The 16,728-nt window shown below is 43.8% G+C and overlaps 2 protein-coding genes across 38 annotated transcripts in view; one reads left to right on the forward strand and one right to left on the reverse strand.

The window, feature by feature from the left end:
* The window catches only part of BMPR1B (bone morphogenetic protein receptor type 1B), a 237,721-nt gene extending 234,296 nt beyond the window's left edge, over positions 1-3,425 (forward strand). For all 36 annotated transcript variants that reach the window (XM_064417016.1, XM_064416995.1, XM_064417017.1 and 33 more), the window contains 3 exons: positions 474-649; positions 1,909-2,039; positions 2,781-3,425. In XM_064417016.1, coding sequence (XP_064273086.1) covers positions 474-649; positions 1,909-2,039; positions 2,781-2,906 — 433 coding nt within the window. In that variant the 3' untranslated portion in view covers positions 2,907-3,425. The remainder of the gene's footprint in view (positions 1-473; positions 650-1,908; positions 2,040-2,780) is intronic.
* Positions 3,426-7,513: 4,088 nt separating this feature from the next.
* The window catches only part of UNC5C (unc-5 netrin receptor C), a 248,718-nt gene continuing 239,503 nt past the window's right edge, over positions 7,514-16,728 (reverse strand). For both annotated transcript variants that reach the window (XM_064416988.1, XM_064416989.1), the window contains 2 exons: positions 14,301-14,479; positions 7,514-14,087 (listed from right to left, as the gene is read on the reverse strand). In XM_064416988.1, coding sequence (XP_064273058.1) covers positions 13,922-14,087; positions 14,301-14,479 — 345 coding nt within the window. In that variant the 3' untranslated portion in view covers positions 7,514-13,921. The remainder of the gene's footprint in view (positions 14,088-14,300; positions 14,480-16,728) is intronic.

Genomic DNA, 16,728 nt, shown 5'->3' on the forward strand with positions numbered 1-16,728 from the left:
AATATAATAGTTAGATTCATCTGTCTTGCAGATATGATTTGCTACAGCTAAGAGATACGGCCCCAGCTACTTAGTATCCCCCATTAATTGCTGAGACTGAAACATTAGGTGGTGGAGTATGTTAAGAAAACAGCATTTAATGAAGATTTGATTGTTATCACTAACATTAGAGCTCGGGCTAATGCTAATAAAATCTCACAAATGTTACAGCATCCCTGTTGAGTCTTATCTCCTTTGTGGTTCTGCATTTGAATGCTTAACATAGCCTCAGGCGGGTCAGCCTTTTAAGGAGGGTTTCCTTCACACTAAGAGACTTTTCTTGCAAGAATTGTTCCATTAAGATTATGCATTGTTTTTGACCTTGTTTGAGAGTGGATGTGGTGTGGATTTACTACTTCTTCCATCTAAGGAGATGTAAGAAGACAGCCACTTTACTGCATGTTTGATGCCCTTTTTTTCTGCTTTTCTTTTAGTGATACAAATGAGGTAGACATCCCTCCAAATACCCGTGTGGGAACAAAACGTTATATGCCTCCTGAGGTGCTGGATGAAAGCTTGAATAGAAATCACTTTCAGTCCTACATCATGGCTGATATGTACAGTTTTGGACTCATCCTTTGGGAGATAGCAAGGAGATGTGTTTCAGGAGGTAAAGAGCTGGGAGATAACTTTTAATTGTGTCAGTGAACCTCGAGCCTTCCATTACACCTTTTTCTCTGGGTTATTGTTTTTACAGTAATAAACAGATGTGGGTAAACCATACAGGTAACTTTTAATATCTGTTCTCTTGTTGAAACTTATTTTAAAGCATCACTCAGTGCTATTTCAACAGCAGAGATTTAGACTTTTAGACTAAAAGTGGCTCGTTTGAAGGCAGCTGATGCCTGCACTGAGGAAGTCTGGAACTCACTTGGGGACCTTTTCTAAAGCCATCATGTTTCTGCTGGACTGGCAGTGTTCAGCTAATTTAGCAGAAAGAAAATAATGATTTCTTAGTTTAGTTAAGAGTTAAATGAAAGGAGGAGGACAAACAATTTGGGGGTTGCTGTTCTGCTCTTTGAAATAAATAATCTGTTTACTAGACAAGTAGCAAAACACCGGAGGGAAGTGGCATTAATTACATCACTATCATAGCAGTGAAGTGCTTCATTTCCCTCTTTCTGCATGTAGAGCTCAGTGTCATGCAAAAGTGATGGGTGTTGTTGCCTCTCTTTTGCCACTGGAAAAGTTAAATGCACAGAAATTACTTGGTAGCAGTTCAGTGCCAGTTTGGTGGTAAGAGCAGAGCATGTCACTCTTGGGTCTCTGCTACCTTCAGCATTCCTTATGGGTCTTTAAATCCTGCAGCATCGTGCTGAATGCTCACCCTAGAGAAGCTGAATGTTGCCAATGAGCAGTGGATCCCTGTGTTTAAAAGCTGGTGACATGTGTTGCAATGTTGGGAGGTGAAATCTGTAATATTTTTGTCATTGTTGCTATGCACAAAGAATGGTGCCTTGCAATATTCTGAAAAGGCACAGAAATGTCCCTTGGTATTTTCCAGTCCACTGATAAGGAGGAGACCTAACTCACAGTTAACTCTCTCTCAGATTACTCTGATACAGACCCTATGCTAATAGCTCTTTCTGTGAGAAGTGACTGGAGATTGCTGGACTGGACAGCAGTGGTAGAAACTGTCTCACTTGGCAAGTTCCTACACTTTTGGATTCAGATACTTGGCCAGTCTTTACACAGCAATGGTTGCATTTGAACTTGTTTGTGGAATAAACTTCTAAGTCCTTTTTAGGGGCAGGACATCCAACTGTTAGACAGTATGGCCAAGCTGTTATAAAATGGGAGGGGAAGAGGGGAGTGGAAGTTTGTTTTTTTTTTTTCTGCAAGTGACAGGCGACTAATTGCTTCTTTCAGGAATAGTTGAGGAATACCAGCTTCCATACCACGACCTGGTGCCCAGCGACCCCTCGTACGAGGACATGCGGGAGATCGTGTGCATCAAGAGACTACGCCCCTCGTTTCCCAACAGATGGAGCAGTGATGAGGTACCTCTCATCCCTCTTAGCATGCAGTCTGTGCTTTTAATCAGCGTTAGTGAGTGAGATTGACCCAATTCTGCATCCTATTGAGGGAGGAGGATATTTACCACTGGTGCTGCCGTTGGGGAATAGCAGCATGTAGATGAATATTCTGTGGGGACATGAAAGATTTAGGTGGCATGAGATTTGTGAGTGTGAGGGAAAAAAACAACCTCCCTGGGCTGCTTGAGGTCTTGTGCAACAACCAGTGTGAAAAGATATAACCAAACCTCACCTGCCTCATCCTCTCCCTGTCTGAATCCCTCTGAGCCTTCAGACTGGGTGTGGAAACACTGGAGGAAAAAGAGTAGCAGTTCCCAAAAGGGCTTTTGTGTGGTGGCACTCAGTGTTTGGTCTGCTACCACATGTGTCAAGGATTGGGGAGGCTTATTGCAGTAGCAGCTCTTGATTAATTGGCTAGCATCCTTGGTAATCCCACCCCAGGCATTCCAGCAATAAAAGGACAATTTGTTACTACATAGTGCTTGTGTATTACCAAAAATGCATTTATAAAAATCTACGCTAATCTACATGAAATGTGTTTGGCTGGTCTGGGCAGTGCTGGTGGTGTTTATCTGTAATGCCTTTCAGGGACTGCACTGCCCTGAGAAAATACCTTTTCCCTTCAGTTTTTCAAGCATTGCCAGCAACTGCAGTCTCCTGTTCCACTGACCCTGGTGGGACTTTCTCTCCCACTTCTCTCCGCAGTGCCTACGGCAGATGGGGAAGCTGATGATGGAGTGCTGGGCTCACAGCCCTGCCTCCCGGCTCACAGCCCTGCGCGTCAAGAAAACGCTCGCCAAAATGTCAGAGTCCCAGGACATTAAACTCTGACTCTGCCAGAGGCAGCTCTGCTGGAGGCCCCTGGAATTGGACTTTCTTGTGCAGGCAGAAGTCCTGAAGGTGTATCAAAAGTCTTTGCTGAGTACCTTGAGTGGAGGAGTCGTGCTTAAGAGCAGCTGTGAGTTTTTGAAGAGACTACCCATTGAAAAAATCACCTGAATTTTGGCATGCAAGATGGAAGAGGCTTGTCTGCCCTTGTTTACATGGGGAAATACAGTTTTAGTAACTGGTTTAAGATTATGCATGTTGCTTTCCATGAAAGCCACTTATTATTTTATTATTATTATTATTTTTATTATTATTATTTTGATTGTTTAAAAAGATACTGCTTTAAATTTTATGAAAATAAAACTTTTGGGTTAGAAGTAAAAAAGATGTATATTGTTACATTAAAAAAAATTGGAAGAAACTGCTGAAAATGAAAGCAAATCAACTTTTTCATTTCCAAAAAGACTATTGCACTCCAGCCTTAAAAAAAAAAAAAGGTGAGTGGATCTGTGTAGCTCAGAAGAGTTGTAATGGAGCCTGCCTTAAAAGCCACCTATTTGTGAAGATAACTTTCCAAACCCTGTGTGTGCAAGTGGTTCTCAGAGTATAGAGATGGATCCCAGTTACATCCCTGCCATCCCAGTTGGTGTGGGTGACCTGATTCCTGTGGGTGGCCTGTCCCAGGGAAGGTCACACTTCATTTAAGGTACTTGGGAGATGTGTGAATATGGTTTGGTGGGTGTTGTCTAAAGAAGATCTTCATGTTTCCAGGAAACCTGATGGGAATAATACCACAGTGATAAACAAATGCCCTTTTTCTTGGCTTTTTTTTTTCCTTCCTTTTCCCTCACTGGAAAATAAAGTATTTTGTGTGTGAGTGGAAATGCAGTACACATTTGAATCTGCTGGGTAATTTGAAACTTCTAAGATCCACAAACAACCACTGTTTAAGAGGAAATTCCTTGTGGGAAGGAATTATTAGCTTGCTCTTTCCTTTGTGTAAAAGTGAAGGGTCCATCTACAACCACAGCTGAAAAAAAAAAAAAATCTGTGTTCCCTTTTTTAAGGGCAAGTTAAAAACCTCAAAAGTGCCCCTTTCTGGGGTGGCAATCATTTTTTCTTGAGTGTGAGGAGACCTGGTGCCTTGAGGCTGTAGTAGGAAGTGGCAGGGAGGAAGGGTGGGACACGTTAGGTGGGTGGTGAGAGCTGGGAGTCCTGGGCAGCAGTGGGTACCTGCCTCCAGCACTTCTGCAGTAGTGAGAGACACCACAAATGGAACAATTGGCTCGAGCTTTATCTGCTTTATTATTTTGTGTGCCCTTCCAGCAGCTTCCACACCTCTGGCAGCTGCTGCACGGTAGTGCCAGGCTCAGCTGCCAGGCTGGGGCTGTGTAGCAATGTTCTTCCCAGCAAAAGGAGCTGTCAGGGGAGAAGGGCAGTGGGAAATGTATTTTCTGTCTTGCCTTGTCCTCCTTCCTGGGTCTGCAGTGGTTGTAGCAATGCTAATGCTACAGAAGGGGAAATGAGAGGTGAAATATACCCTGGGAAGTGTTTTCTTTGGAAAGGTTCTGTTCTTCGTCAGATTACCAAAGCTGAGCTGCATGGGAGTTACTGGTTTACCTTTTTTACCCTTCATTTGTTTTTTAAAAATTTCCTGCCTGCCTATGTTGTTTTACTAGATGGTGTTCAGCTTAATTTTGAAATAAGTCCTTACAAATGCTGCTTTGATTATGCTAAGCCTATTTCAGAACTGAAATAATTGCCATGCAGGATTTAGCCTCAGCACTTCTGTAATGTTTCTTTTTTTTTTTTTTTTTTCTTCCCTTTTTGGACAAAACTGATTTATTTGTGGTAGGTAGGTGTATAATTGGGGTTTAGCTTAACAGCTCCCTGAAGGTATTTCTAGCTGGAAAAATTACCATTTTCTACTTTCAAGCTAACAGAGAAAAATGCACGGTTCAAGAGAACCAGCAAGACCTCCATGATGATAGGTGTTAAAAAGCTTAATCAGAAGTTTTTTGTTCATTAGAGTGCTTTTTCTGCAGTGCAGTTTCCCTGCCTGTACCCAAATTTACCAAGCAATACAAAAAGAAAATCTCTGAGAGTTAATAATACAACAAATCCTGACCCCAGGAGGGGTGATGGTGGTCTCCCCATCCTTGAAAAATGTTTGTGAGGCTGAGAGCAGAGTTTGCTCCTCTCCTTGGCCGCCTTGGCCTTGAGATTTGTGGGCCAACTTGGGGACAGCCCAGCCTCTCTTCACCTTTCTGTCTTAGTGAATGGAGCCATGGGTTCCAGTCTCATTTCTTCCCACAGAAGCCAGCACACCCTGTGGAACCCAGATTTCTCAGCTCCAAAGAAGCTCATGGGACCTGCAGGTCCCAGGTCACACAGCAGCGATGCTGCTTTCCTGCCTGTTTAGGTGTGTTTCACCTCTACCCTCCTCAATTTTTTTTAAAATAAATTAGCCGGACTTTCTCCCCAGGAGTGTTTTGGAGAGTGCTTTGCCATCTGGCAGCACGAGGCATGCAATGAATGCCCCTGGCACCTGCCATCAGCATGTTGCAAGAGAAAGGGCCAGTCATTGGTTTCCTGAGCAAATCTTACATTTTTTTTTTGGTCCAGAAGAAAAGGGTCTAAGATACTGGTTGATAGATCACATAAAATGTGTATGTTAAATGTTCAAGTTTATGTGTTTTTATATATATATAAATATATATATATATATATATATTCAGTTGCAAGTCTGGAATAGCTCCAGTATGTGGATTAAGAGTAAACTATTATGGATGAAAAAGCACTAAATAAAACATAATATTTATTTATGAAAATGCATAAATGACAAATCACTGCAACGGTGCTGTATAGGAAAATAGATAAATATATATATATATGAGGAGACACACACTGAGAAAGCAAAGAGTCTGCAGTTGTGTAACTAGTGCCTGCCTATTTTCTCCCAAGACCAGATTTTGCCCTCAAATCTCCTATCCACTGTAATCTATTGTGAAGGGCTATTCCTAAGGCAAAAAAACAGCCTAAGGCAAGTATGGAGGTTTTTATGTTCCAGCACTGTGACATTCGAGTCAGAATGCCTGCATGGGTGACTTTCTGTAACACCCAGTGTGTCTTTATTAAGGTTCAGCACCTGCAGTCACTGCAGGTTAGTATGTTCATTTTGCCAGGTGTGGCCTTTTAATGTCACTCCCATATTTTGGTAGTTTCAAAGGGCACAATGATGAGGGCTTGGAAGTCAGTGGTAAAGATAATTGTGGCTTCGGTGCCCACGTGTCTAGAAATCCACTTTTCAAATGTAAATCATTCAAGGAAGTGTAGTTTAGTTTCTTACTGGCATAGGTGAGATGGCATGTGTAAGTGGGAGAAGAAAAAAAAGAGAGATGCCATCTAGCAGCTGCTGTCCTTTCTCTAGCACAAAGTTATTTCTATTAAAGAAAAGGTTGTCAATGTAGAGACTAAGAAACTAATTTGTGTTCTTTTTTGAGAACCAGTGCCTTATTAAACCTGTAAATACTGTAATTAGAAAACCTGGGGAACAAATTGTGTTATGTTGTATTTGTTCAAATTGTATATGGTTGTTTTAACATTCCCCCACTCCCCAATAAAATTGTTTCCATCTCCCCATGACAGAGATTGCTATTTCCTTTTCATGTGCTTGAAAAGCCCCCTCTTTTTTTTTTTTTCATTTCCCTGGCTAGATTATTTCAACTGTGCCTCATTTTATTTATTTTATTTTCATAAGGTTTTTTTCATCTGAACAAACAAGTAAACAGCAATATGTTGCATATGTTTCCACTGGCATAAAAAAGCATCACTCCTTTCACAAGTCAGTGAAGAGAAAAATAGTAATTAAAATAGTGTTATCACTAATAGAGCAGTTGCATGTGTTTTGTGGCTGATTATGTAAATCTATCAGAACTTGGCATTAGCATAATATTTTTTTAGATACCCCCCTCTTCATTCTGCCACATCTTTATGAGTATTTTTGACTCCTATTTTTAATAGCACAAGAGAAACAGGAGTCATCTCTGCACAGACTGAAGCAAGAATTCCCAGCCCTATGTATCAGGTGAAAACGTTTCAGCCTAAAATACCCAGCATCAGCTGAAAATGGCATTGCTACATGCTGAGACATGGGGTATGTACTCCTACATCTAGTGAGGTATTGCTGGGAATTCGTACTTAAAGCTGGAGCACTATTCTCACTCTGCAGTGCTGTGTTGCAGATCCAGCTCAGTGTCTCCTAATGTTTAATTGCCTGGCTGGTTATTTTCAGAGAAGTGTGTAAATAACAGCAATTTTCCCCTGAGCTGCACAGCCCCTGCAGCCCTCCTGTTTTGCCCCAAACCATCTGTGCTCAGTGGCATTGCAGTTATTCTCCAGCAGCATTTCTACAGCCCCCTTGACCTGGCCACATTGAGGTGACAAAGCCCTGTGCTTGCTGCACATTGCTCCTGGCATGCCACTGAATCCCACAGTTATTTTGTACAGAAACATTTCTTCTGAGAAGATATTTTTTTTAAAAGAAATTAAATAGAAGACTCCACTTCCAAGCTTCCAGGAACTAAACAATTGAACACAGGGTCGTGGTGTATTTTTTTTCCAGTTGCTTATAAATATAATTTATTACCTGTTTAAAAATTCTTTCTTACACTTTGTACATGTCAGGCTGACAGAATAAATGCAGGCATTTACAAACAGAGGGAAGGAGAAAAAAGGGAGGGGGGTAAGAGGCACACTCAGAACTAGTAAACCACACCTCCACTGTACAGCAATACAAATAATGCAATGGCTAGCACTTCTCCTGTAGTAAGTCAGTCTTTAGAAAAGGAATTGCATAGAAGATACAGCAATAGGGAAATCAAAACCAAAAGAGTTCTCCAGATCTGAACAGCAAAGAAAACAAATCCCACGAACCCCAGTAGAGCTGTGACATGAGAAGAGAAGGGAGAAATGTGATACACCTGGGTCACACAGATGTTTCTTTTCCTATGGGCCCTCCTTTACTTTGGAAAGGTACTGAAGGTACCCTCTTCTATTTTTTTTTCTTTCATTTTTTGCCTTGGAAAGGTACTGAAGATATCCTCTTTTATTTATTTTTTTTTCTCTTCAACAATAACAGAACATGTGTTAGCAAAAAGAGTCTACCACACAGATGTGTGAAAACAGGGATGCCACAACTCCTCTGTCTCAGCTGTGTCACACCGTGGGTTATTGGCTCTCGGCTCAGGTGTTTTTGCAAGGTACCTTGAAAAATCTGCAGGGAGAAGAGTGTTTTGCCTCTCCTTCCTAATTTTGTTTACTTTCCAGACCATTTTGCTTTTTGTTTGTATAGTGCTAGCTCCCAAATATACTGGCAAGCGGTAGTCAGAGCCAGTTGGCAGCAGCCAAAGAAGCTCTGGGACCTGTGCAAGTTTTCTCATCTCGGGGTTCTTGTCCCATCACTGCTGTGGGAGGACCCTGCCAATGACATCCCACTTCCTCACAGGCATCCCAAAGCTACTCACCTGCCATGACATGGGGTGCTTTGGGAGCAGAGGGCAGGCCCAGGATGCAGCACACGTAGCAATTCATCTCTTTGTCAGCAGTTGAGGAGACTGAACCACTAATAAATACATTTAACCAGCACCACAGAAAACATGAAATACCTATTTGGGATAGAGGTTTGTGGGAACTCTGGATTATCATTGCTTTTTTTTGTACAGACAGTTTATCAAAGGACTTTCAGATAAGGGATTTTCAGATTTGAGGGAGCAGGGAACAAGTTTAAAGGACAAATAAGTAAATAGACCAAATGCTCCTATTCAAGCAAGGAGCCTGACCTACCAAACTTGTGGCTTTAGTTCAAGTCCAGTTCCAGTTACTTTACTCTGTTGGCTTTTGACATACTGCCTGTTTGGCCTTGCAGTGATGATACAGCACTGAATTTTGACCTTTACCTTCCCATTCAAAAGTTGGTAAAATAAGAGGATGCCCATACCTAACATGAGAGGTAAAAGTTTCCAGCAGGTAGTGTCCTTTGTTTTGTCCTCGTTGTCTGTATGTACACACACACACACACCCCCCCTTACTTTGCCTTTCTGTCCCACTTCAAAGGATGTCTGAGATATGTGCTTCAGCATTTAAAAATCTGCAGTGCAGCTCATTTATGGACTCAAGGTTTCACACACAAGCTAGGAATGGATTGCAGTGGTGACCCCAAAGTCAGTAACTCATTGGAGTCCTTGTGGGAAAAGGACCAAAGGTTTGGTTTTCATTCACAAACCACTTGTGTCTTTGCACCACCTGATACTGACCAAGCCAGCCTGCAAACAGTGAGTTACTTCATGGCCAGGTGAGAGCCAGAGTAATACCTGAAAAGACTTCTGAACACTCAGTAAGATTGTTTACAAAGTGCCCTGGAAACAATATTTTAAAACCCAAGCCAACCTCAACAAAATTATTGTGTTTAAAATTAACCTCAGAGCTGTGGTAACTACTTGGTAGAGCATACAAGGGTCTAAGGGCCCACCCACCCCTCCCTTCCCCACGCCCCCTGCCCCCAAAAGAAGAAGAGAAAGAGAACTGAAAAGAAATTGTTGTAGGTAGCAATACAAGACATTAGGACACTGTCCACAATGACAGGCTTACAGCATGTAAATACATTTATTCTATATGTAAGCAACTGAAATAGCAGGAAACCCAAGGAATGGACATGTTTGGCTCTGTGGGTATTGCAGACTCCAACATGTCTCACGAGTGTCTGCATTTTTGCCAGCGAGACAGAAAAAAGTCTTGGTCTCCCAAAAAAGCAAATCTTGACTGGAGACACCTTCACTGCTGCAAAATTTTCAAGATCCACTGAAACAGCACTTAGGTCTTATTTAGCAAGATACAGTGGAGCAGTTGTGATAATAAATTCTGAAAAAAACCAAAAAACCCAACCAAACCCCAAACTTACCCTATACACTGACAGTCACCTTTACAAGAACACAACACAAGAAGAACTGAAGAAAAAATAAAAGGTGAAAAGGACTGCCTCCAATAAATGATTCTTATTCAGAAACTAAAGGTTTTCCTTGAAGTCAGTAGATATTTTATATATATTTATATAATATATATACTATTTATAGCACTAGCAATCAACATGTAATGAAGAGATGGTGTGAAGAGCAGCAAAACTGCTGCAGTACAGAGCCAAAGGTGAACAACTAAAAGGAAGAGCATTTTAAAAAATAGTAATGACTGGAGGATAAGAAGCCTGCAGCCTTTTTTTAATTTGTTTGTTTTTTTCTCTTAAAGCAGATGTGCTCACCTGACATAAAATCTTACAACAACTTTTAAGAATCAGCTCTGCCTGCCAAACTCCTTTGTCAGAGCCACCCCGCTGGAAGCGTTTCCCTGTGTGACGTTGCTGTGGCAGCAGTGACATGGTGGAGCTGGGGCTCAGCCCCACGAGATGGCACTGTGTCCATGCAATCCAGGCAGAGGAACTGCTGCTGGGTTTTCTCTCCCACCAAAAATAATATCCTGAACCCATCTGGCTGCCTTTGCTTCCCACCTGCTCTCCTTGGGGCAGCAGGATGGGGATGCTGTTGTGAATGCCACCAGCCAGAGCGCTCTCCCACAGTGCACAGTGCCCTGCCACTCCCCCAGAAAAAAAAAGAAAAAACAGCAAAATTAATGCAGGGAAGTGTGAGGTGGGAGCTGCTGTTAGCAGCAGCGGCAAAGAATGGGTGCAGAGCTGCTGGGATGAGCTGTGGCTCTGTGGAGGAGCCTTCCCCTGGTTCTCCCTGCCCTGTCAGGGCTGAGGCAGCCCAAAGGGCTGTGCTGGGAGCCTGCAAAGCCTATGGAGCTGGTGCTGGAGAAACCACCCAGCCTGTGATGGCAGTAGGGGATTGCAGGTGGCTCCTGAGCAGTCAGGGTGGAAGAATAGCAGCTTCACCACCCAGTGGCAGTCATGCTGCTGCCCAAGTCATGTTCAGTGATGAAGGGTTACATTTTTGACCTCCAGACACCTCTGCGGATGCTCCTTTTAATCAGAGTGTGCATTCTGTGCATTTTTCCTCGCAATAAATCCTCTTTACTGTGATGCTGTGAAAGGAAAATGCCCCAAAACATTGTGAGAAAGTAGTTCATCTGCAAGTTTTTCCTCTTGTAGAAGGCATCAGAACACAGGTCAGAGGGCTGGCCAAAGGAGCATCAATTCACAGCAGTACAGATAATTAGGAGAGACTTCGTGGCCCTGATCCTGGTAAGAAGGGTGCATATGCTGCCCACCTAGAAAAAACTGAGAGTTGGGGAGCAACAGTGAGCCTGGGGATCAACCAACACAGACTGAGCTGAAAAGGCCAAAAGGTTTAAGGACAATTCAGCTCCTGCACCTGTCTTGGAAGAGAAGTCAAGGAAGGACACATGGGAAAGGTGAAGAAGCAGAAACTAAACACAACTGATTGCACCTAAAGATGGCATGGGAAGGAGAAAAGCTGAGACCTACCTTCAAGTGCCATTTTAGCCCTCTGAGGTAAGTAAAAGTTATGGAGAAAGGGCAGAGCTGAAAGCCCCAGTCCAACTCTCCAGAAGTTGAAAGCAAAATTTCCATTACCATTGCAGTGGGCTTCACCAGATGCCCAAGGTGAAAAAGAAGATGGTTGTTCATAGAGAGGATGCCCATAGCATCTCCACATTAAGAGAAGGTGGGGCTTACATGAGCAAAATGCACATAGATGCTGAAAGTTATAATGCATGTCCTCTGGTCTCCAGTTTTGACTGATATGCTGGTTTGAAAACTGCCTGGTTACCTCTTAAAAGGAAGGGAACTTTTTGTGCTGGCTGTCTGGTGGTCAATCAAAACCTAACTCACTGGTCAGGGAATTATAAGCAAAAAGTGACAAGGCTATGGAAATGTCAAATGAAAAAAGAGGTCAGATGAAATGTTCTTTTCATTTTGACCGATGACATTTTCAGTTACCTTCAAAGGTGCAATCTGGAAAGCCTTGGGGAAAGAAAAACTAAAACTACAAAAGAGAACAAGCTAACTTCAGTCTCGGGAAGCATATGGAATGGTAATGCATATGTGGGCAGGGGCATGCATGTGTGCACAACAGCAATCACCGGGGCCTGGCTGGAGACCTGAAATGGATGGGCTGGGGCAGAAAAGCCTTTCTGTGCCAGACATAAATGACAGCCCAGTCAGGTAGTAAAACTATTGCAATCCTATGTGCTGTCATGTAGCAAAGTCAGAATTTTCAGTGAACAGACCAAAATACGTTTGCAGTGACAACCATTTTTGGTTTGCTCTTTTTGCAAAGTTCCCACCTCACCTGTTTGGTGAGGGCTGTAGAGAGACAAGTGTTCCCTGGCCAGCCATCGAGGACTGCACCGCCCTGCCCAGGCAGCGGTGGTGGCAGGAGCAGCAAAGGCAGCAAACTGCAGCACACAGGATTTCAACTTCATCAGTTACTACCTTGCACTGCCCACAGAATACAGGCTTCCCTGGCTGCAGCAATGCCTGGGAATATCCATGGAGATCTGCCAAGTGCATCTCACTCAGAAGTGACCCAGCAGAGGGCTGGGCTGTCAGCAGCCCTGGCACAGCAAACATTGCTGGAGGTGGTGGGTTTCAGTGAGACCTGCAGCTCTGTGGGGAACTGCTGGCTCTTAGAAAGCTACAAAACAAAACAAAATTTATGGAGGCCCACCTTGGATGCAGAAATCAGGTGGAAGCCTCCACATGCTTGCACCATCTCTGGTTCACAGCCACCTCAGGACAGGACTGCTTGCTGGAGCAACCTGGAGGCACCGGGGTGGTGGAAAACATGCCAGGGTCAGACACTTGGTGGGTGAAGGTCAGTGGAGTGTCACCAGTTCATGCTGGCTTGGCACTGGGCAAGGAGCACAGCAAAGCTAACACGATGTGAGCAGCCTCTGGGGGCTGGCAGAGGACTTTGGAGGAGGAGTACGATGACAAATGGAAGGACAGACAGCATAGAGAGTGACACATCTTAAAAGACCTTCAGGGAGGGGACAAGAAGTTCCATAAAACCAGAAATGATTCATTCTGCTGCTGACAATATTAGAAATAAAGTAATAATGGCAATAATAAGTCATTATAATCCTTGCACTAGATACCAATCAGTAAATAACTACCATAGCAACTTCTCTTTTGAATTTTTTTCTGGATTTCTTCCCCTCCCCTCCAACCACTCTGAATTGCATATCTTGCCCCTCATATAGCAAAGGGGTGGAAAGGGTGTGAATTGAAAATTAACTCAGATCCTTCATTCCCCACTGTCTTAGAGCTATTCTCGACACAGGCTCAGTAGGACTGTCTTGGGGAAGAAAGGGAACATTTTATGTGTTCCTGCTTATCAGCCAGAGTACCTGCTTTCCAGATGCACACCCTGATTTTCTTGATTTTTTTTTTTTTTTTGTTTTTTTTTTTTACAAGTAGGTCTAGGAAACAGAACAATGACAGGAGGATCATTGTGAGACAACCAATATGCAGAATTGTAGCCAAAATCTGAATTCGCCAGAAACCAATAAGCTGAAATAGCCACAACCAACTGTCCATAGCCTTGTCTACAATGGCTTTAAACAAAAAATATAAAGAGCCATGGACAGTTTCCTTACCCCTGTCCAGAATTTGATGTAAACAACATCCATAGAAACTGGGATTGTTAAGAAAGTTTATCCATATATCTGGATAGCAATAAAAAGCGTTTCCTAGGAAACTGTAAAAACCTGTACCAAGCAGTGTACAGCCAAGCCGAGAGGAACATTAGGTTGATTTATATTTTCAAGGTACAACTTTGCATGATCTCTTTCTGATCCTGTGATAATGTACAAGGAGAGCACATGTGAAGGTCAGGGCTGGTTTTTTTCTGTTTGTTTGCTTGCTTTCTTCTCTGAAACGTCTCTTGTGTAACTCATTGGTCTGGGTTTTCATTTCAATTCTCGTTTGCAATAACAGGGCATTACCGCTCCCTGCGTCTGTCCTTCCTGGTCATGCCAAGGCTGCATTAGTAATTTCCTTCTGCTGCCAAAGAAACAACCGTTTCATGTCTTCCCATTTCTTCAAGAACTGCTGCCAGCATGCTCAGGTTGCCATCAGGGAAATTCTGGGCTTCCCAGAGATCCAGGATAACCCCGGTGGGACTTGATTTCGTAGCAAAATAATTTAAGTACCTGCAATGAGCAAAAAGGAAACTTGCTGGTTTTGAGCTGCATGGAAACTACCTGAATTCATATGATTTCAATCCACCCATTGTTCATGCTGTCAAGGTGCTCATCCCCTGTGCAGTCAGCCTGACCGTGCGCTTTCAGTGGGACTTCCACCAGGATGTTTTTGCACATACCCCCCTCCCTAGGAGCTGACCACAAATGGGTAAGCCTGCTCACCTGTCCAGTTTCAGCTTGTGGGCCAGCATGCGCCAGTCGTGGCCTCTGGTCTGGGGAGCATCCAGGCTGCTGCACAGCTTCTGCCTTATCGGGTGGGGGATGCTGAAAGCACTGGGCCCCACGATGGTGGTGACGGTGCCCGCTGAGTCCATGGCAGGATAATCAATGCCAGTAGGTTCCTGAGATTGGAAAGACAGAAAAAAAGCCTGAACAACCCATCAGTTTTGTTACTGAGTGAAGAAACAATTGTAGAACTACATCCTCTGAGACTCAGGGCTTTAATTGCAGCCCTCTGCTAATGTAGTAAACACTAACATAAACATGTTAGTCCACTGGAGAACAGAAATATTTATAATCAACTTTGGGTAGACAAAAGTTTTTTTTTTCCCTCTTTTTTTTTGAGGGTGAATATGACCATGGCCGGACAAATGGCTAGCTTAATTAATCACTTACTGGAAATAATGAAGCATCAGTCACTTGGACACATTTCAGAGCAAGTTGCTACTACTAGAGCAGAGCTGGGCTTTCCTAGAATGGCTGACAATTCCCCCTCCCAGCATCTTCCCGAGCCCCAGTGTCACACTCAGCACCACGCTCACACCACTGACATCCCTCTGGCAGTACCCAAGCTCTCTGAAGCCGTGCAGACCACAGACGAGCAGTCAGTACCACCCCAGGCACAAGCTGAGCCCTCATCTGCTCGTGTCTTTAACTCTGGAAATACATGGAGAGATGTGTTCAGAGCAGGGGATGGGGTAGGTGGGGGGCAGGCATCGCCCCCTCTCCCCAAGACAAGTGCTGTGCTCCAAGGCAGTGTGGCAGCAAGTGTTTCAAGGGAAAAGTCATCCCCAAAGCCAGCTTGTCCCCTGCCGGTGTGGTGTTGATGCTCTTTGATGTGGTCCTCCTAGCTGGAGGGGTCCCCATGGCACCGCTGCTAACACGACTGGGAATAACAGCAGTTGGCTCCTCTGGGCAAGGATTTTTCTTCTCCTTGGCCTGGATGGATTTAGTGGCCACAGGCTTAGTAGCTGGTGGAAGATGATAGCTGGTCAATTTGGATGGTTGGGTTTGTTTAGGAGCAGTGAGGTCCTGCAGGGACCATTATGGAAAAAGCAGCAAACCTGGCTGGTTCTGCCCTAATGCTGCTCAGTCTATTTCACAATTTGGTATTCTTTTTCTAGTAGAAATGGGGGAGCTGCTTCTCCTCCCGCTCTGCCAGATCACAGCCCCAGGCAGCCAGAAACACTCATGCTAAAGACTTGTCATTAAATATCAATTTGTTTTCTCCTCTGTGAACTGTCTTGTTGCTTTGTGTCAAACTGGCTGTTGGGAAGGAGCTGTAATACCTGAAACAGCCTTAAAGCCAGGCGGCTCCTGGCTGAAGCTGCAATCACAAACCCCCCAAGGATTTACTGGAGATGCTCACTGTCCTGTGCAATCTCTGGTTTACCCCCCAAAAATGTATTCAGGGATGGAAAGGAAGAGCCAGTGTCTATGAGCAATGCACAGAATTAAACCTTCTGGCTCCACTCTTTTATCTACACCAATGAATTCTCTTCCACTGTATAAATATGAAATTTTTTTGGCTTTTTTTTGTTTGGGGTTTTGTTTTGGGGTTTTTTTGGGTTTTTTTTTGTTTGTTTGTTTCTTTAGGTTTTTTGTTAAAGGCATGACATTTTAGGCAATCAGAGAAATTTCTAACCAAGGAAGGTTTACACAATCCTGTAATGTTCTCAATTAACATGCTGAATGTGGCATCTGTACTTGGGTGCCAAGGCCCTGCACCACAGACTGCCTGTCCCAACCCCAAAACCCAACAACCTGGCAGCAGGTGCTGCCCAGGAGCCAGGAAAATTACATGCCTGATGCAGGTGCTGCCTGCAGGCTCACCCACACGGGGAAGTTGGAAGTGGCAGTAGGGTGGTGGCAGTGGCATTGCAGACAGATAACTTTTTCTTTACATTCTGGACCAAAGGACACAAGTACTGCCCTGGCTCTCTAACTGGTCTGCAGCCCCAGGGGCTTCAGTGTTGCTGCAGAAGGGGCCCAGGTATCTGTAGTATTGTGCTGTGGCTCTTCTGTGTGAGTATCAATGGCACAAGATAAAAACAGGGCTTCAAAAATGAATCATGGGAAACCTTTATCACAGTTTTCCTCCTGCTTTGCAAACGTGCATGTTTTGGCACTCACTGCATTTGTATTTTTGAGGTCCCAGTGGTAGACACTGTATAAAGCCAGTTTAATCTGCAGAAGTTTTACATCCTTGCAGGGGACTAAAAAGAAAGCCCATCAAGGGAGGATTCAGGAAACTGTGTTACTAAATTTTTATCACAGGGTGACAGTGGCAGAGAGACAGATGCCGCAATAAGGAAAGATGCCAGCACAGTCCTGCAATGCCTAACTGCTAGCTGGGTACCACTAGCCTAGC

Source organism: Passer domesticus, chromosome 4 (genome assembly GCF_036417665.1).
Source record: "Passer domesticus isolate bPasDom1 chromosome 4, bPasDom1.hap1, whole genome shotgun sequence".
NCBI classification, from domain to species: Eukaryota; Metazoa; Chordata; class Aves; order Passeriformes; family Passeridae; genus Passer; species Passer domesticus.